This window comes from Cibotium barometz, chromosome 25, assembly GCF_041138505.1.
Source record: "Cibotium barometz isolate CiBa-2024 chromosome 25, ASM4113850v1, whole genome shotgun sequence".
NCBI lineage: Eukaryota > Viridiplantae > Streptophyta > Polypodiopsida > Cyatheales > Cibotiaceae > Cibotium > Cibotium barometz.
This window is the reverse complement of record NC_141070.1, coordinates 41,791,116-41,807,775: the sequence shown is the minus strand read 5'-3', so window position 1 is coordinate 41,807,775 and position 16,660 is coordinate 41,791,116. Positions and strand designations below refer to the sequence as shown.

The window sequence follows — 16,660 nt, the reverse complement described above, 5'->3', positions numbered from 1 at the left end:
GGCAGAACCCTCACACCTTAGTCGGCCTTTATCCTGTAAAGAAGATGCTCCTGCAGACATGAACATACATTAAATAACATTAACGTTGCAAATTACATGAAAGGGCTCCTGTTTGAGTTCTTTAGTTTTTATATGGCCTGCAGAGGGATTTTATTCACAAGATGGCAAGTCACAAACATGCTTACCTTAAACACTGCTTTTGCTGTTCAAACTATGTGACAGTGAATACAAGATGATCCTTGGCTGCGATTGAGGAGTTGATGCATTGAGAGACACATCAACCATAGGTGTTGTCCTCAGTGCTTGTAACTGTGATGAAAAAGTTAAGTCTGTTAAAGAACTAGACTCGGAAGGTGTTGCTGCTAAGTTAACGGAGGAGGATTATGTCAAAATGAAGACAACGGAGACACTGATGCTGTTGGTAAAGATCTTGAATGCTGTGTAATAGGAAGCCTTCCTCCACGTGGCAACAGGTTCAACTTTATCCTGAAAAAATGTAAATAGAAGTAAGAAAACATAAATTTTGGTTTATCACCCCTTGTCTACAACCCACCTTCCCCTTCATACAGCACATCACCCCCTTTCACCCCTCATCCCCCCCAACCCCAACCCTCTCCCTTATCATGTGCGTGCATCATGACACCCCCTCTCACCCCTCATCGCCCCCAACCCTCTCCCTTATCATGTGAGTGCATCATGACACCCCCTCTCACCCCTCATCCCCAGCCCACCTGTCTCCTTTTCTTCAGCACATCAGCCCCATTCACATGTAAATACACAAAAAGTTTGAACAGGGTAACAATGTTACTTGTTGTGGATATCTATGTCTGTTTCATCCAAAATCTCCTCCTGCAAAATATCATTCATAATGTCAGTAAAACGCATCGTGACTACATCCTTTTGAAACAAAGTGGCTATCTGATGTTTCAAGAGGGTAAAGCATGTAAAGAATTAACTGCAAACTAGAACAGCTTGAGAGCGTCAAACAGAAACTCGATAAATTTTTAGTTGATTTACCTTGATAAAGTTTAGACAACAAAGAAGAAATCAAACATTTTGTGCGTGCATGCATGCATGTGTGTGCACATGCTCATGACAGAGAGACAGATTTTTAGCCATACCTGTAAGAGTTCTTCAATAACATCCTCCATTGTTATAATTCCAACAATCTCTTCATCCTGAGGAAAATTTTGAAGGGACTCCTCCCCTACATCTAGAAGATCATCCTGACCAGTGCGCTCCCACTTTTTACCTCTTCTAGCATGCTCTGCTGTCCCTTCATTCTCATTTCTGGACACGGGGAGAGGGTGTTTTTTTGCCAGAATCAGATTTCTAGCATCAGCTGAATTCCCAACTTCGGGGATGTCCAACGCTATAGCCGTGGGAATTCCTATTCTTGCAAGGTAGCCCAGTTAGTATACAGTTCTGCAGTGTTAGAAAGTGAGACAGTTATACCCAAGAAAAGAACTAAGAAAGCACAATTTCCAGGGAGTTTCTGGAACCCAACCACACCTTGCGTCACCTTGGCTTGTTTCAAGCTACTCAGTCTTCTTCCCCCCAGTCCCTTGACATCTGTGCTCATGTTACTAGCTTCCAGCTTCTCTTTACTATATCTTACAACAGCTGCCATATGGCTGTGCCCTTTTTGAAACTCGTTTAAGATGTCGTAGAGTGGCATGTTCTCTTCAACCCTTCATATAAAAAATACATTTCAAAAATTGATAAATGGCATGCTTCACAGACATTAGACATGCTGTTGAAAAGCCAACATAGTGAGGGATTGTAACTTTACATTATTCTTGCACCTCTGCTTATTAGTGGAATTTTCTAACAGAACTACATACTCCTCACAAACCATACAAGACAAAAAAACAAATAAAATCTCCACGCCAGCAGCTGTCTTCAGCTCTCCTTATCTCCCTCCCATCTTCACGTTTTTCTCTTATTGAAAAACCATGGTTTTGAGGATTTCAAGGATTTTGGTGATCAAATGACATGCTAGAAATTTTAGGGAGTCATGTAGGAGTTCAGAAAACTTTTTTGAAAATTTCAAAAATTTCAGTAATTTTTAAAGCTCGAAAGAAAATTTTTGGCCTATTTTAAGCCCAAAAGGCCTCAAATTGCCTTGAAAAATCCAAAAAAATCCCCAAAAAATATATGAAAATTTTCTTCAGCTTCTGGGAGAAGAATTTCAGTTTTTAAGCAGCGGGGAAAGTGAAGAAATAAATTTCAACCATAATTTGACTTGCGCTCAGGCGCAGGAAAAGATTAGTGATATTCATCCTCTTCGGTGCGGATACTATCAGGTGGAGTTTGATTCACCTGCAGCATCGAATCAAGTCACGCAGTTGAGCCCCATCGCACTGGACACGGCCTAGGCCTTCTTTGCAAGGTGGCAGCACGGCTTTGACACAACATCCGACCCCTTGGCAGGTGTCTGGGGCTTCCCAATTACAGTTTGCTTTACTGGTCTCAAGAAGTACTACCTTCCCCTACTCCAGTAATTGGCAGAGTTATCGGGAGAGTGATGGAATCCCCCTCCCACTGCAACTTTGGTTCTAGCTCGGACCGTAGGGATTCCCCCCTTCGCATCTGCATCGCCTCTCTAGAGTCCATTCCTCATGTCATTTCTCTAACATGCCTCCGAGGAGATCCTATTATGCAGAGAGTTGAGTACTTTGGCCTCTCCCTAGGCAGTGCTTCATTTGCCGTCACATGGGCCATCTTGCTAGAGCATGCCCCGCCATCAGTCCAGGTGAGCGCCACCAGTAGTCCTTCCTCCTGGTGCTAACATAGCTCCTCATCAGGGCAGAGGGGGTGAATCCATCCCTCAGGATCCAGAGCACCAAGCCCCAGCCCCCAAGGATCCTGGGCTAGGCGAGCGGCAGGCCGCCGGTCCGAGGCGGAACCGTCCACCAAGCCTCCAGGGCGGAGTGGCACCATCAGACCTGCCAGCTTGGCTGGCCCCTGGAGGATGCGGTTATGTCAGAGAACCATTTTGAGCATTTATTTCAGCAGCCCTCGGACAATGATGCTGCCCCTGGGGACATGGCGCCAGCCCCCCCTTTCTGGAGACCGATACCTCATCGTCATCCTCTTTCCGATGTCTAGATGTCTCCAAGATCTTATGGCCCTTCCGCACCCACAGTGGACCCGGCCTCTCAGCCGCCCGCCCCTCAGGAGAACCATGGGACCAGAGTGCACCAGGCAGCCCAGCTAGGGCACCCGGCTTGAGTGTCACAGACATGTTCCAGCAGATGATGCGAGCAATCGCAGACCAGACAGCCAAGTTGGATGAGGAAAAGGCGCGGATTTTGGCTCTGGAGGAGCGTTCTCACTCTCCAGCGTCGCGTTTTCCATCTCCTCCTCCCTCTCCTTCCGTATCCCAGATACCAGATCCTCGTCACAGGGACCCTCTCGCGGGGTCACAGCCGCAGCAAGCTCCTTGCTTGAGATGCAGATGCGTGCATTGGAGATTCGACAACGAGAAGACGACGCCATGCAACGAGTGGAACACGAGCGTTACCTCAGAGCTTTGGACGCCAGATTGACACCGGCGGCGCCCTCGAATCATTTTCCCGAGAAAATGAATTTCAGTAAGTATAATGGTAAACTCGATCCCACAACTCTTTATTCATGGTTACATCAATTTGAAGCTTACTTTGCCGCAGTTAGGAAAACAGATACTGACAAAGTGATCTTAGCTAGTTGGTTCTTGGAAGGTGAGGCCATTCCTTGGTGCACTCAGTGGGCTCATGCCCACACCAGAGTAGGTATGGCAATTTATGGGTGGGACGAATTCATCCGCGACCTTAAGCAGCGGTTTCTACCGCCCCACTACCTTGAGCGACTCGAAGACGAGTTCAGGGGAGCGCGTCAGAACGCGCAACCAGTCCTTCAGTTTGCCAATAAAATTTCGACCTTGTGTCTGCAATTAGGCTTATCTGATACGGACAAGAAAGGGCAGTTTTTATATGGCCTGGACACGCAAATCCAATGGAAGGTGCATATGTTTAGGCCAGCCACCTTTGAGGACGCACTCTCGCTTGCGCAGAGTGCAGAAATGAAACACAATGGTGGCAAGCCCAAGACTTCCCAGCCGGCTTCTCCCAAGGCTAACACCTCGGGGGGCAAAAGCCAGAACCAAACAGGATCTTCCCCAGGACAGAGCTCGGGAGCCTCTGGTTCCAAGAACTCGAACAATGCGTCTAAGCTTACTCCAGACCAGAAAGCGGAGGCAGGCAAGACAGGTGGCAAGTTGAGTGCTGAGGAGCTTTCTCAGTACAAGGAGGAGGGTAGATGCTTCTTTTGTCATACAAAAGGACATACTTCTCGGGATTGTCCGAAGAAGCCTCCAAAGGCCGCCGCCGCCTCCACAGCTTCCGTGGTGAGCACAGCTCCCACACAAACCCCAGCGGCTAACCCTAGTTCTTCAACCCCTGGTGCTTCAGTTGGAGCAATTATTAGCCGGGAGCTCGAAGATAAGCAGAAGGGCGCCCATGACCAAGAGTATGAGCGCAACGAATTGCTCAAGTCCTTTGGCTACATAGGTGGCCAGAGAGTCGTTGTCTTGTTTGACAGCGGCAGCACGGAGGATGTGGTCACGGAACAGGCCGCAAGGCGTGCCCGTTTCGAGCTGACTCCGGTAGACAAACAGGTTGAGGGTTTAAGCCATAGTTGTCACAGTACGAAAATACGATACCGTATGGTACGATACCGTACGGGAATATTCGGTACGATATGAAATTTTGGGATACGGTACGATAAAATACGGTTTTTATTTTTTACACTTACAAGCTATGGAGCTTCAAGCTTGAATGTGAGAGAAGGTTGGGAGGGGAGGAGTCTACAGTGCTTGAGAAACCAGTACATGGATATGTGTCTCTCCCGGTTGGATCTCCCGATTGTCTCCAAAAAAGAACCTGGATGGGTAATGCAATACCAAAGGTCTCCCAGTGTAGCGTTTATGACTAAGGGACTGTCCTTGCACAGATACGAGGAGTGCATCTAGGGTGATAAGTTTAGGGACTCCTCTCTAGATCAAAATGGCCATGTCCAAATGTTCTCCCTTGTGCATAACTTGAGCATCTAATTGTCTAGCCTACCTATACCAGGGATCCCCAAGTGATGTAGCAAGATTCTCTCATCCTACCAATCAAGTGTACACTACCAGTCTACCTCGCCAGATTTTTTAGGTCTCTCCATAACCCCATATGGAATACTGAGTGGACACGAAAGTTGCGAAGTATTGCGAGCATTTGGGATCTTCGTAAAGCAGGGTTTCTATTTTTTTTTAGCATTTGGAATTTTTTTTTCAAGGAAAAAAAAATTTGGAAGGGGGGGGGGGAACCTAACTCGTACCGTACGATATCGTACGAATTCGTACGGTATCGTACCGTACGACTCGTACGTACAAACAGGTTCGTACGCGTACGAGAAACAACTATGGTTTTAGCACAGGTATGACAACGAGCGTCAAGTATGAAGCTCTAGGTGCTAAGTTAGTGATTCAGGGCATAGAGTTTGTGCGTGACTTTATGGTTGCCCCTCTTGTAGGAGCAGACATAATTTTGGGTATCCAGTGGTTTCACAAGTTTCTTCCTGATGTCAAGTGGGACAAGCACACGTTCTAGATCAATCGGAATGTGTCAAACACCCCGGTGACCATTAAGTGTGAGCCCGGTATTCCGAACTTTCCGCTCATAAGCCACTTGCAAGCTAAGCGAGCAGTCAAGAAAGGCGCACAGTGTGCGATGATTTACATCCAGACAGCCCAGACGATGGCCAGTGCTTCCGAGAAGTACTCGGTTCTCCATGAAAAGTTCCAGAAGATTTTTCTTCAGGACAGTCTCCCTCCCAGCTCCCCCCGTCCAGACCGGAGGATCACAGGATTGACCTCCTCCCAGGCTCGGAACCCTCGAGCAAGTTTCCGTATCGCCTTTCTAAGGCAATGGAATCGGAGTTGGACCGCCAACTCCAAGAATTGTTGTAAGCTGGCTTCATCCGCCCCAGCGTATCGCCATTTGCAGCACCGATCTTGTTTGTCAAGAAGAAAGATGGGTCTTCCCGGTTGTGTGTCGATTATCGTGCACTCAACAAGCTGACTATCAAGAGCATATTTTCGATGCCTCGAATTGACTATATTCTTGAGAGGCTGAATGGAGCAAAGGTGTTCTCAAAACTGGATTTAAAGAGTGGGTACCACCAGGTACGGATTGTTGAGGGGGACATCCCCAAGACAGCCTTCCGTACAGAACGGGCCCACTATGAATTTGTGGTCATGCCATTTGGTTTGACGAACGCCCCAGCTACATTTAACCGCATGATGATGCGTGTTTTTCGGGAGTTGATTGGAGAGTGTGTGTTCATATTTTTGGATGACATACTCATATTTTCAACTACAGTTGAGCAGCATGACATTGATGTGGAGAAAGTCCTTAAGTTGCTGGAAAGCAACGAGCTCTACGTCAATGAAAAGAAGTCAGAATTTTATCTATTCCAGGTACATTACTTGGGATATATAATTAGTACTGAAGGCATTCGACTGGATCCGGCTGAAGTGGTCGAGATTGTTAACTGGGAAGTACCACAGACAGCTTATGACATAAGATCATTTGTGGGTATATGCCAGGCATATTCCACCCACATTGACAAGTTTTCCGACCTCTTGGCAGACCTCACCGATCTGCTAAAGGGAGTGAAAACAAGAAGGCAAAAGATTCGAATGACTCCACGAGCGTTGGAGGCATTCTAGAACCTCAAGGTGGCTTTGTCAGAAGCGCCTTGTTTAGCCCTTGCCTCGTGGGACGAACCATTTCAAGTGATCACCGATGCGAGTAACATCGCAATTGGAGGTGTATTGCAACAGAATGGTCATCCAGTAGCTTACATGTCTCGTAAGTTACTGCCCGCCGAAAAGAACTACTCAGTCTATGATCGTGAACTCCTAGCAGTTATACAGGCCTTGAAACATTGGAAACATTTCCTGCATGGCCGTGACTTCGAGGTTCGCACTGACCATCAGGCATTGCGCTGGATTCAGACGGTGCCAAGTGCACAGTGGAGAGATCGACAACACCGCTGGAGTCAGATATTCCAGCAGTTCGGTGGTATGATTGAGTACCTTCCAGGAAAGGCCAATCCAGTGGCCGATGCTTTAAGTAGGAAGGGACAAGTAGCTATGATTCAGACCACTAGCTTGACCTTGTTGGTACAAGACTTGAGGACATGAAGCACACGTACGCGGATTCCGAGGGATTCGGTACTCAGTGGGAACAGGCATTGGATGCCACAGGACCATGCCATTTTCTGATACGCGATGGTTGGCTTTTCTACAAAGGCCGGTTGTGTGTCATGAAGTCATTGCGGGCAGCTCTTCTCCATGATGCCCATGACGCCATTACAGGTGGTTATAGGGGCATGAATTCGACTCTGGAGAAATTAGAATGGCAATACTATTGGCCAAAGATGAGGCGTGATGTGTTTACATATGTACAACGCTGTGACTTTTGTCAAAAGGTGAAAGCTCCTCGTGGAAAGAAGATAGGGTTGTTACAGCCTTTGCTACTTCCTGAGGGTCCTTTCCAGGACATTTCGATCGACTTGGTCACAAATCTGTCTCCCAGCCCGAGTAAGCGTAATACGCAGTGTTTAACTATTGTTGATAGGTTCAGCAAATTTGTTATGCTTATTCCTTGCAGGGCCAATGTGACCGCCGAGGATGTTGCCCAGCTATTCATTCGGCATTGGTACCCGATTGGCGGGATTCCTAGGACCATAGTGTCAGACCGAGATGCCAAGTTTACCAGTCATTTTTGGAAGGCATTGTTTGATAATTTTGGTACTAAGTTGAATTTTTCCAGTGCATTCCACCCACAGACAGATGGCCAGACAGAGATATACAACCAGTTGGCCTTTGATGTGCTGAAGTGTTATGTCCACGATCAGCAAGGTAAGTGGGAATCGTTTTTGCCTTTAGTTCAAGCTGTTTTGAATGACTCTTTTTCTTCAGCTATTGGCAGGACTCCATATGAGGCAGCGTTTGGAAGACCTTTCCAGTCGTTGTTAACCAGGACTTCGTCTTCAGTACCAGAGGCGAACAGAGTGACGGAGTCTTACCAGGAGATTTTAGAGTCAGTAAAGGACAGATTGGCTAAAGCACAAGAGGCCTATACTCGACAGGCCAATAAAGACCGAAGGGATATGAAGTTTTCGGAAGGGGATTGGGTGTATCTTTGGATTATGAAGCAAAGATTGAAGTAGGTGGGCAAGCGATGCCCAAAGTTGTCTTTCAGGAGCTTCGGACCATTTCCCATCCGGAAAAAGATTAATGAGGTGTCTATGCAGTTAAAGCTACCTCCAAGTTGGACTATGCACGATGTATTTCATGTCAGTTGGTTAAAGCCATATGCAGGTCCACCCCCTTCAGAGGTCAAAGACGAAGCGGAACCAGACATTATTGATGAAGCAGAAGTAATGGTTCCAGAACAGATCCTTCTGCACTGTTTCAAGCATGGCTCAGGCCGAAGACTACGACAGTTTCTCACGAAGTTTCAGGACCGAGGAACTCATGAAGCGGTATGGCTCGACAAAGAATTTTTCAAAGACTATCCGGCATTATTGACGGATTATTTGGAGGCTATGCAGCTTCCGTCAAGTTAAGCAGAAGGGGATGTCACGTGCATCCCACACTTGGATGCCACGTAGACATTTCTGTAGAGAAGGTGCAGGACCTGGGATGGTGAACTGGTCCCATGTGAGCCCAGTCTGGGACGAGTCAGCCAGGGATCCATCTCAGTCGTCTGAGGTCAGGTGTGCATTGTCCTGCACATGAGTCCAAGGTCAGGTGTGCACTATCCTGCACATGAAACAGTGCCAGTCCGCGCTGTGAGTCTCCCTCTAGAATGATGTCAGTGGTTCTCTGTATCTGGTTTGGTACCGGATGCCAGATCACTGAGTAGATTAGGTTTAGGACAAGGGGCCAGCCCATAGGGCTACCCCGGATCTAAGTGTGGGCACGGGAATGGTGTAGAACCACCCTCATGAGGGCCAGGCAGGCCCAGGCTAAACCCACCAGCCATGGAGGGGCTCTAGGACAGCCCTAGGGCACAGATCAGGCAATCTCCAGGGGATTACAGCCTTTAGATGGCTGTAGGGCATGTATGGGGCAGCCCATACAGGCTGCCCAGCCTTGGGATTGTGGACAAAAGTGGTGTCCAGCCAATCAGAAGCAGGCGCATCACTTTCAGCCTGTTAGGGAAAAAAGGCAGTATTTTTTGGGATATAATTCAGCATTTATTGCTGAATTTCACCAGTCGTGGGACAATAAGCTGTTTTTTAGCTGGCCGACTGCTCCTGAGGAGGAGTATAAATAGGGTAGGCCTAAATCCCATCATTCATCTCAGTTTTCACCAAGTGCTCAAGCCAATCAAGGGCTGAGAAAGCTAGAGTTTGGAACAGGCCTGCAAAAGATGGGATGTGTCCTAAGCTCTCTATCAAGTATTACGGACCATTCAAAGTCATTGAGCAGATCAATGAATGGCTTTATGGTTGGCTTTGCCAAATCATTGGAAAACTCACAATGCATTCCATGTAAGCCTCTTGCGCAAGCATGTGGGACTCGAGTCTACAGAGCTTGGTTATGGAAGATCCACAAGAAGTGGATGAGCTACAAGAGGTGTTATAGCTTGAGCAGATTGTGTTTCACAAGAAGCGTAAGCTTGCACGTGGCAAACTTCAAACACGCTACCTTGCGAAGTTCAAGAACTATTAGCCTATGGAAATAAAGTGGATGGATGGGGTATACTTTCAAAAGTATCCACAGCTCTTCGCAACATATTTGGAAGTTTTTAAGTTACGATCAATTGTTTAGAAGCTGGGGGGATGTCACTATTTGCGCATTCTCTGTGCTTCCGACCTCTCGACAAGCTTTAGATGTACGGACGAGCTCTATAGTGGACATGACGCCTTAAGGCAAGGGACATATGTCTATGCCAAGGGTCATGTGGATTGGCAGTCATAGCAAGGGATTTATGTCTATGCCAAGGGTAAGTAGGTTGGATATGTGAGGCCATGGATTTTCGTCCACGCCCACATTCAGAGTATGGTATTCCAGTTGGCATGGGGATGTAATGTCTACGCCTGTTACAAGCTAAATGAAAGGAAGATTGTCCATCACATTCTTATGCATGGCATACTTTCATGCACAAAACTGTTTTTACGTGAACGCTTTTACTGCATGCAAGACTTGTGGGTCTAGTTCACAAGTAGGGGACGCCTGCCCATGAACCATGTGCTTGAATTTGTATTCTTGTATTCTGACCATATTTTTGGGCTGTAGACAGGTGGTAAGTGTGTCTTTAAATTCTTTGTTATTCATTTATGAAATATGGTTCATTTTTCCTCTATATATAATTTTAAGTTGATGTCTTTTCCATATGAATAACCCTACCTTTGGACTCAAGATCTTCTGAGGATGCACATAGAGATAAGAAGTAGAACATGTTCAGATATTGCTGTGAATGATACCATAACATGCCATTTCTTAAAACTGTTTGTTAGTTACGTGCCAATGCACAAAAGGCCTGTCTTGAAAACGAGGGTAACAAAAAAGGTTTAAGAAACCATAATTTATGGTATAAAGGTAAAAGTTCCAGGATTTGAAGAATATTTGGACTTCACAGTAATGCATTTAATAAAAAAAAATGAGTCACAGGTTGGCAACTCCCTCAAGGGAATAAAATAATAAATATTTTTAAAGGTCCATAGTTCTACCTGGATTTCCAGCACATGGGCTGTCATGGCATTCAAGAGACTCTTTTTCTTCATGCCTTGAGCATGAGGCATGCAGACCTTCCACTTGCAGATGAAACACCAAATTACTCCCAATAGAGAACCGATTGCATGGGTTACACACAATCCCTGTTTTTATTGCCCTGTCAGCGGAACATGCGACTGGGCACAGGATGGATGGGGAACTGATGGCGTGGCTTACACACAATCCCTGTTTTTATCGCTCTGTCAGTGGAACAGGCAAGTGGGCACAGGATGGAGGGGGAAGACTCCGCGTCCATGATCCATCCATAAGTGATGAGACGGGAGTGAGCCCCTATTCTTCGGGCTGTCAGTGGAGCAGGTTGGGGCAGAGATGGATGTGTAAATACCCTGACTCTTTCCTTTCCTTCCCGTGCTAAAAGAAAATGAGACAGGAGTGAGCCCCCATTCTTCGGGCTGTCAGTGGAGCAGGTTGGGGCAGAGATGGATGTGTAAATAGCCTGACTCTTTCCAACATGTGTTCAACTCTACCTTCCCCAACCTCTAAATTCTTGTCACTTGGCAGCTTTGTGAAACTCTCCCGTAAGATAATATAGAGAAGAGAAGTACCACGTTAACCCTAGCCAACATGTGTTCAACTCTATAAGTTCAAGCGCATTATAGAAATACTGAAGGGAAGAGCTATTTACACAGCCCACAAGTTGTGCCATTAGAAAGCCTCTCCACAACTTTGACACAAAGACAAGCAAAGAGCATTCTGGACATGAGGAAGGGTGCAGCCACCAAATAGAGTGCATCGATAATGCAAGGATAAGAGAAGGCAAGTTCTCAACTTATGAGAAGCTAACTTGCTTGGACTTTTTTGAGTCTTTGTTTCAAAAAGTAAGATCCATGTGCAAAAGTTAAGAGGGCAGTGCAATGTAATAAGCCATGTTGGACTAGTAAGTTGGTTAAAACAAATGTATTAAGCATGTTGGCTCCAAAGTCAATCTTTAAAAATTGCTGAAACAATATGAAAATGCTAAAGCAAATAACCTTGGGATTTTCCGTATTGTAGTAAGCTGTCTCACAGGCAACTTCTCTTCGGGAAGAATTGTGAGCAGGTTCTTTGCCTGGAGGAAAAAAGTGTAGCTTATAAAAGCTCCTTTTTGGTGGGGAAGAATAATAATGATGTTATTATTAAATGCACGCGCACTCAAAAACCCAACCCCCCCCCCCCCCCCCCCCCACAAAAACAAAACACACACACACACACATTATGCATGACATCCAAGCTAACAGAGAAAAACAAGACAGTTTTATAATTTTCAGCAAACCAGTGTGCTATAGCCTCTTAAGCTGCAGGCTAGATACAAACTATCTATGAAGATCTTTTACCCTCATGAAGCTAAACAAAAAATGTAATACTGAGCTGACACAAATCACAGAAGTGCTCTTTCTTGATTCTTTTTAAACATTAAACAAAGATTTTTCAGGAAAAAGTAAACAAATAGAAGCATAATTACCAAAATGAGGCCAATAATATTTGTTGGTGTTCCTGAATACACAGGAACTCGACTGTGTCCTTTTGTCATTATCAAATGCATTGTCTTTCTGGAGCACCCAAAAAAGTAAAAACTACGTTTGAATAAGTATTTGCAAAGAGTGTGTTCAATCAGACAGAGAAAATGATTCAGCGGTAAAGGGCTGGAAATCGATCCAGAACGCCGTACATGTCAAGCTTTTCATTTACATCAATGCTAAAAGTAGAGGCAATGGGAGTCATGGCATCTTTCGCAGTTTTTCGTGTTAGCTCCAAAGCACCAGTAATAATTGTAGTCTCATCATGTGTCAATTCTCCACCTTTTCCAGCCTTTAATCAGTACAACATAACACTGATCAGGTTGTAACTTCTTGAATCATCACTAAAAAAAAGGCTCCTGGTACAGGCATTTGCACAGCTATACATTCCCCGTTGCTGCCCATCCACATGTGTTCACTCCCAAACGTGGTTCCTGCCGGTCAGCTTGCTAACCCTGATCATGCTGTGCAGGTGCATCACACTGTCCCCCACAGAGATTACAGTTGTCCTCAATTGTACTATTCTCAAATAGGCACGGCACAAAAGAATAGACAAACCCAAGACTGTACTGACCCAAGGCACTAAATGCCACATTGCCTTGAGAACTGGGATGAAACTCTTAAAGCTAGTGTTGCACTCTCATTGTGTTAACACAAGAACCTGTATCCCAACAAAACCTCCAATCCAACTCTTCCTAATGAAGTACCCGCCACTGTTCTAGCATCTCCTAATGAATTACTTGTTGAGAACACTCATGATAGATGCACCATCCACTGGTGCACTTGCTCAGATGGATCACCAAATCCCTCTTTGCTAAATCCAAGGCACTCCTCAAGATGAAAGAGTCAAAAGGGTAGACGGTGTTCCTCAAAATTACTAACTCAAATTTGCAGCCTGCAGGGGAGTTCAGGAGCATGTGCTTACTGAATGGTGCAGTAGCATGGAGTGAAGAGTAGCGACCAATGGAGCTCCCGTGAGCCTTCAAGGACCCTCTTTTAGCCCCCCTATCACTTAGTTCTAGAGAATCTGCATACTATGCCTTCATCCTATCCAAATCTTTGCCTTGAATCTCCAACCCAGTGGACTCTTGCAAGGTTTGAATGGTGGCCTTCCAACTAAGAGCATCAGCAACAAGGTTATTTTTGCAAAGGCACTTGATGTTTACATGGACACATATGATACAATATAAATACTAATGACATGACCTAGAGTTCGTCTAGAGTAATTGGGCATTATTCCTAACAATCTGTCTCAAACTGGGTCTAGATCTATGCCAAACTCTGATTGCAGGTTCAAGGAATGCAAACCTCAGCATTCCACCACCAGTGCATTGTTGTATGCCACAGCATGATATGGTTAGCAGGATGACCAGAAGGAGCCACATTTGGGCACGGACAGATGTGGATGGGTGGCAGACAGCTAGGTGGCCTGGGCAGACATATACGGACAGGTCAGGCTGGTAAGAGCAGCAGATCAGGCAGCCAGTCAACCAGAAAATAGAGATTCTGAAGGCCATGAACTCCATATGAATCAAACAACAGTCGCAATGTCTTGAAGCACTTCACTTTGCCTGTAATGTCTCTAGTGACTTGCCACATCTACTGATGTAATCTGCTTTTTTCTTGAAATTTTTTTGCGGACTTGGAACAGTGCTAAGAGACCATCAAGGGCTCAGTGACACCTCCAGCAAAGGTCATTTACCCTCTATGTACCAATCTCATCCCATACTCTTCTTGGCCGATGGGAGCACATTCAGGGCAGCTTCCGGACTATAGAGGACAGGCAGTATGCTTCTTTGCATTTGGAGCTCTAGCATTTGCTTGACCAGAGGCCAAAGCAGCATAATCTGGCATTATTTCCTCCCTCCCCTCCCTTTTTGCGGTCATTACATGTCTGTGAGTGTTGTAATCTGGTCTTTCAGATCTAATTTTGTTTACTAGAAGGATCAAGGGGATTAAATTCAGTGACTCACAAACACCACCTGTGTGGCTAGGTCTTACCAGCACACTAGCTTGTCTAAGACTCCCTTGGTATACAGCCTAATTTTCGTGAACTAAACTATGTAATATGTATCACCAAAAAACCAAAATGCTAAAAATCGAAATATAACAAAGTGCACAAAGATTTTATCCAAGAACCACATACCTCATTTCCATGCATGTGAACAAAGGTCATCAATTCTGCTCGACGGAACAATGCCTTGTGACTCTTTCCAAGTAAGTAGTCCAGCAACTGAAGTGAGAGAAAAAACAAGAATCCTTAAAAGCAAAAAGAGGACCAGTTTTCTTTGAAAATGGGCAAAATTTGCCTCCAACAAGCTCTAGGCCAAGCAGTAACTCCAGCCTGTTGACATGTAGGTCTGGGATTTGGACCCTGGCACCTAATATAGTAGTATAGACATAATTATACTCTCAAAAAAGAAGGGGAAAATGCATATCAAAGCCAGCTGGCCACATACCTTGCTTATGGGATAAGTTACTGGGAAGAACAAGATGACCAGCAGCCGAACTACGGGAGTCATTGCTGCCCCAACAGCTAGTCCATACCTCGAACAAATGGCTTGAGGGAAAATCTGTTGCAAAAAAGATCAAAAAACACTTGTCCATACATTTGGTGGAACAGAAAATTAAAAGCTCTCCACTATTTTATTTTCAATGCAAGCACTATCCATGACTCAAGCTTGGAGCAGAAAGACCCATATGACATGAAATGCATCGAAATGCTCACCTCACCAAACAGCAAAATCATCGTCACTGATATCAGGATTGCACCCCAGGCATTCACCAATGAGTCCAGAAATATAGGCAAAGCCTGCAAAACATAATGCAAGCAACCCATCAAAATAATCTTTTTTGTTCATAGAAATCAAGTAATGGCTATTCAAATTCATAAAATCAATCATACCTCCATAGCAAGGGCGTTTCCAAGCAGAAGTGTGCACAACAATAGATGTTGGTTCCTCACCACAGGAAGAATTTTAGCTGCCCAATATCAAAGAGGCAAACCTTTCAATTACCATGCTAACGCTTTACACATGGAATCTCATGCTGCTTACACAGTGGTGCTGCCTTTCCCAGTCCACATGTCCTGGCTATGGGTGGGGCTATGCTGTAGGGAACAGGCTCTTGAGCACCAAGCTCCAAGAATTGACAGAGGTGGCATCTCCCTTGTTTATAAGGCACCGACCTTATCCTAGTGCACAAGAAGGCAGCTCGACGCTGTTGCATCATGTCCGAGCCAGCAACTGGAGGGTGTGAAGGAGGTCCTCCAAATGGAGTGGAAGGACCTCCTTTTCCTTGGTGACTACCATGGGTAAAAATTTGATTCCCTTTTCTTGTTGCGACCAGATCAGTAGCTGCTCAATGCATCCAGCCATGCCCAAAGGTGCTCTCTCGGCGCAGAGAAGAGGAGGCAGTAATGTGCAAGCAGCCAGAACACAGATGTTTTTTCACAAACATAGAGACGGTGAAAACAGACCTAAAGTGAGCTTAAAGGAGCTTACCTGCATATTTTTTATCCTTGGGGGTGCCGGATTTCATGAGTACTTCAAGGTCTACAAGCCCCAAAGACATCAGACCCAGGGTAAGTCCGGACATGAGGCCGGCGAAAAGCACCAGAAATGCAACGATAAAAAGGTGAAGCCAAAAAGAAGGTTCGCAGCAATGGTGCTCAGCCATCTGTATACTGTCTCAGAAGCAGGCGAGTTTCCCTCTGAAATGCAAACCCTAGTATCACAAATAATGCCTGCTACTGTCTACATATCACGTTGCATGTATGGCATGTACGGCATGCTGAGCAATGGAAGCACGACACCGCTCTTCGTATGGAATGGATGACTATGGCTATGGCTATGGCTATGGCTATGGCTATGAAGTGTGTTCCTGTGCTCTGGAGCTCTCGTGGGTTGGATGCGTGCGTGTGTGTGTGCGTGAGAAGAGAGCTGGCCATGAACGCCAGCCGGTGCGACCCTAGGCCTTTCACACCGATGTCCGGCCGACGTTAAATCAAGTTCCATATTCAGGCCATTTATCACATTTTTACGCCCATGCTTGCAAAATGCATAACATTGAAAAAAAATTATTAAATTTGAAATTATTTTTAAAATTTTCATAAAATATGTTTTTTTCACTTAGAAAAGTTAAATTTTGTACTCAAAGCTTGCTGTGTTTAAGAGGTGTGTTTGAATGTTGAGCGTGCTTCTCCTCAAAGCAAAAAGAAATGCAAGAATGGGGCCTTTGTTTCAAAAGTTCTTTTTTTTTCTTTTTGGGACCAATAATATTTATATAAAATACACAAAGAATGAGGCCTTCTCCTCAAAAAAGCAAA

At 45.4% G+C, this 16,660-nt stretch overlaps 1 protein-coding gene across 3 annotated transcripts; it reads right to left on the bottom strand.

Annotated features, from left to right (window-relative positions):
* Positions 1-347: 347 nt before the first annotated feature.
* On the bottom strand, positions 348-16,335 carry LOC147624580 (DUF21 domain-containing protein At4g33700-like). 3 transcript variants are annotated; one of them, XM_086819596.1, is made up of 12 exons: positions 15,837-16,011; positions 15,239-15,315; positions 15,062-15,145; positions 14,793-14,906; positions 14,480-14,566; positions 12,486-12,625; positions 12,279-12,366; positions 11,809-11,885; positions 1,513-1,691; positions 1,122-1,390; positions 809-849; positions 348-486 (listed from the first exon to the last, which is right to left on the bottom strand). In XM_086819596.1, exons 1-12 carry the CDS (start codon positions 16,009-16,011, stop codon positions 387-389), a joined length of 1,431 nt encoding a protein of 476 aa, XP_086675722.1. In that variant the 3' UTR covers positions 348-386. The 3 variants fall into 3 exon arrangements, with proteins under 3 accessions (XP_086675722.1, XP_086675725.1, XP_086675723.1); XM_086819597.1 differs by lacking the exon at positions 348-486 and having other exon boundaries at positions 805-849; XM_086819599.1 differs by lacking the exons at positions 12,279-12,366; positions 12,486-12,625 and having other exon boundaries at positions 15,837-16,335.
* Positions 16,336-16,660: the final 325 nt, after the last annotated feature.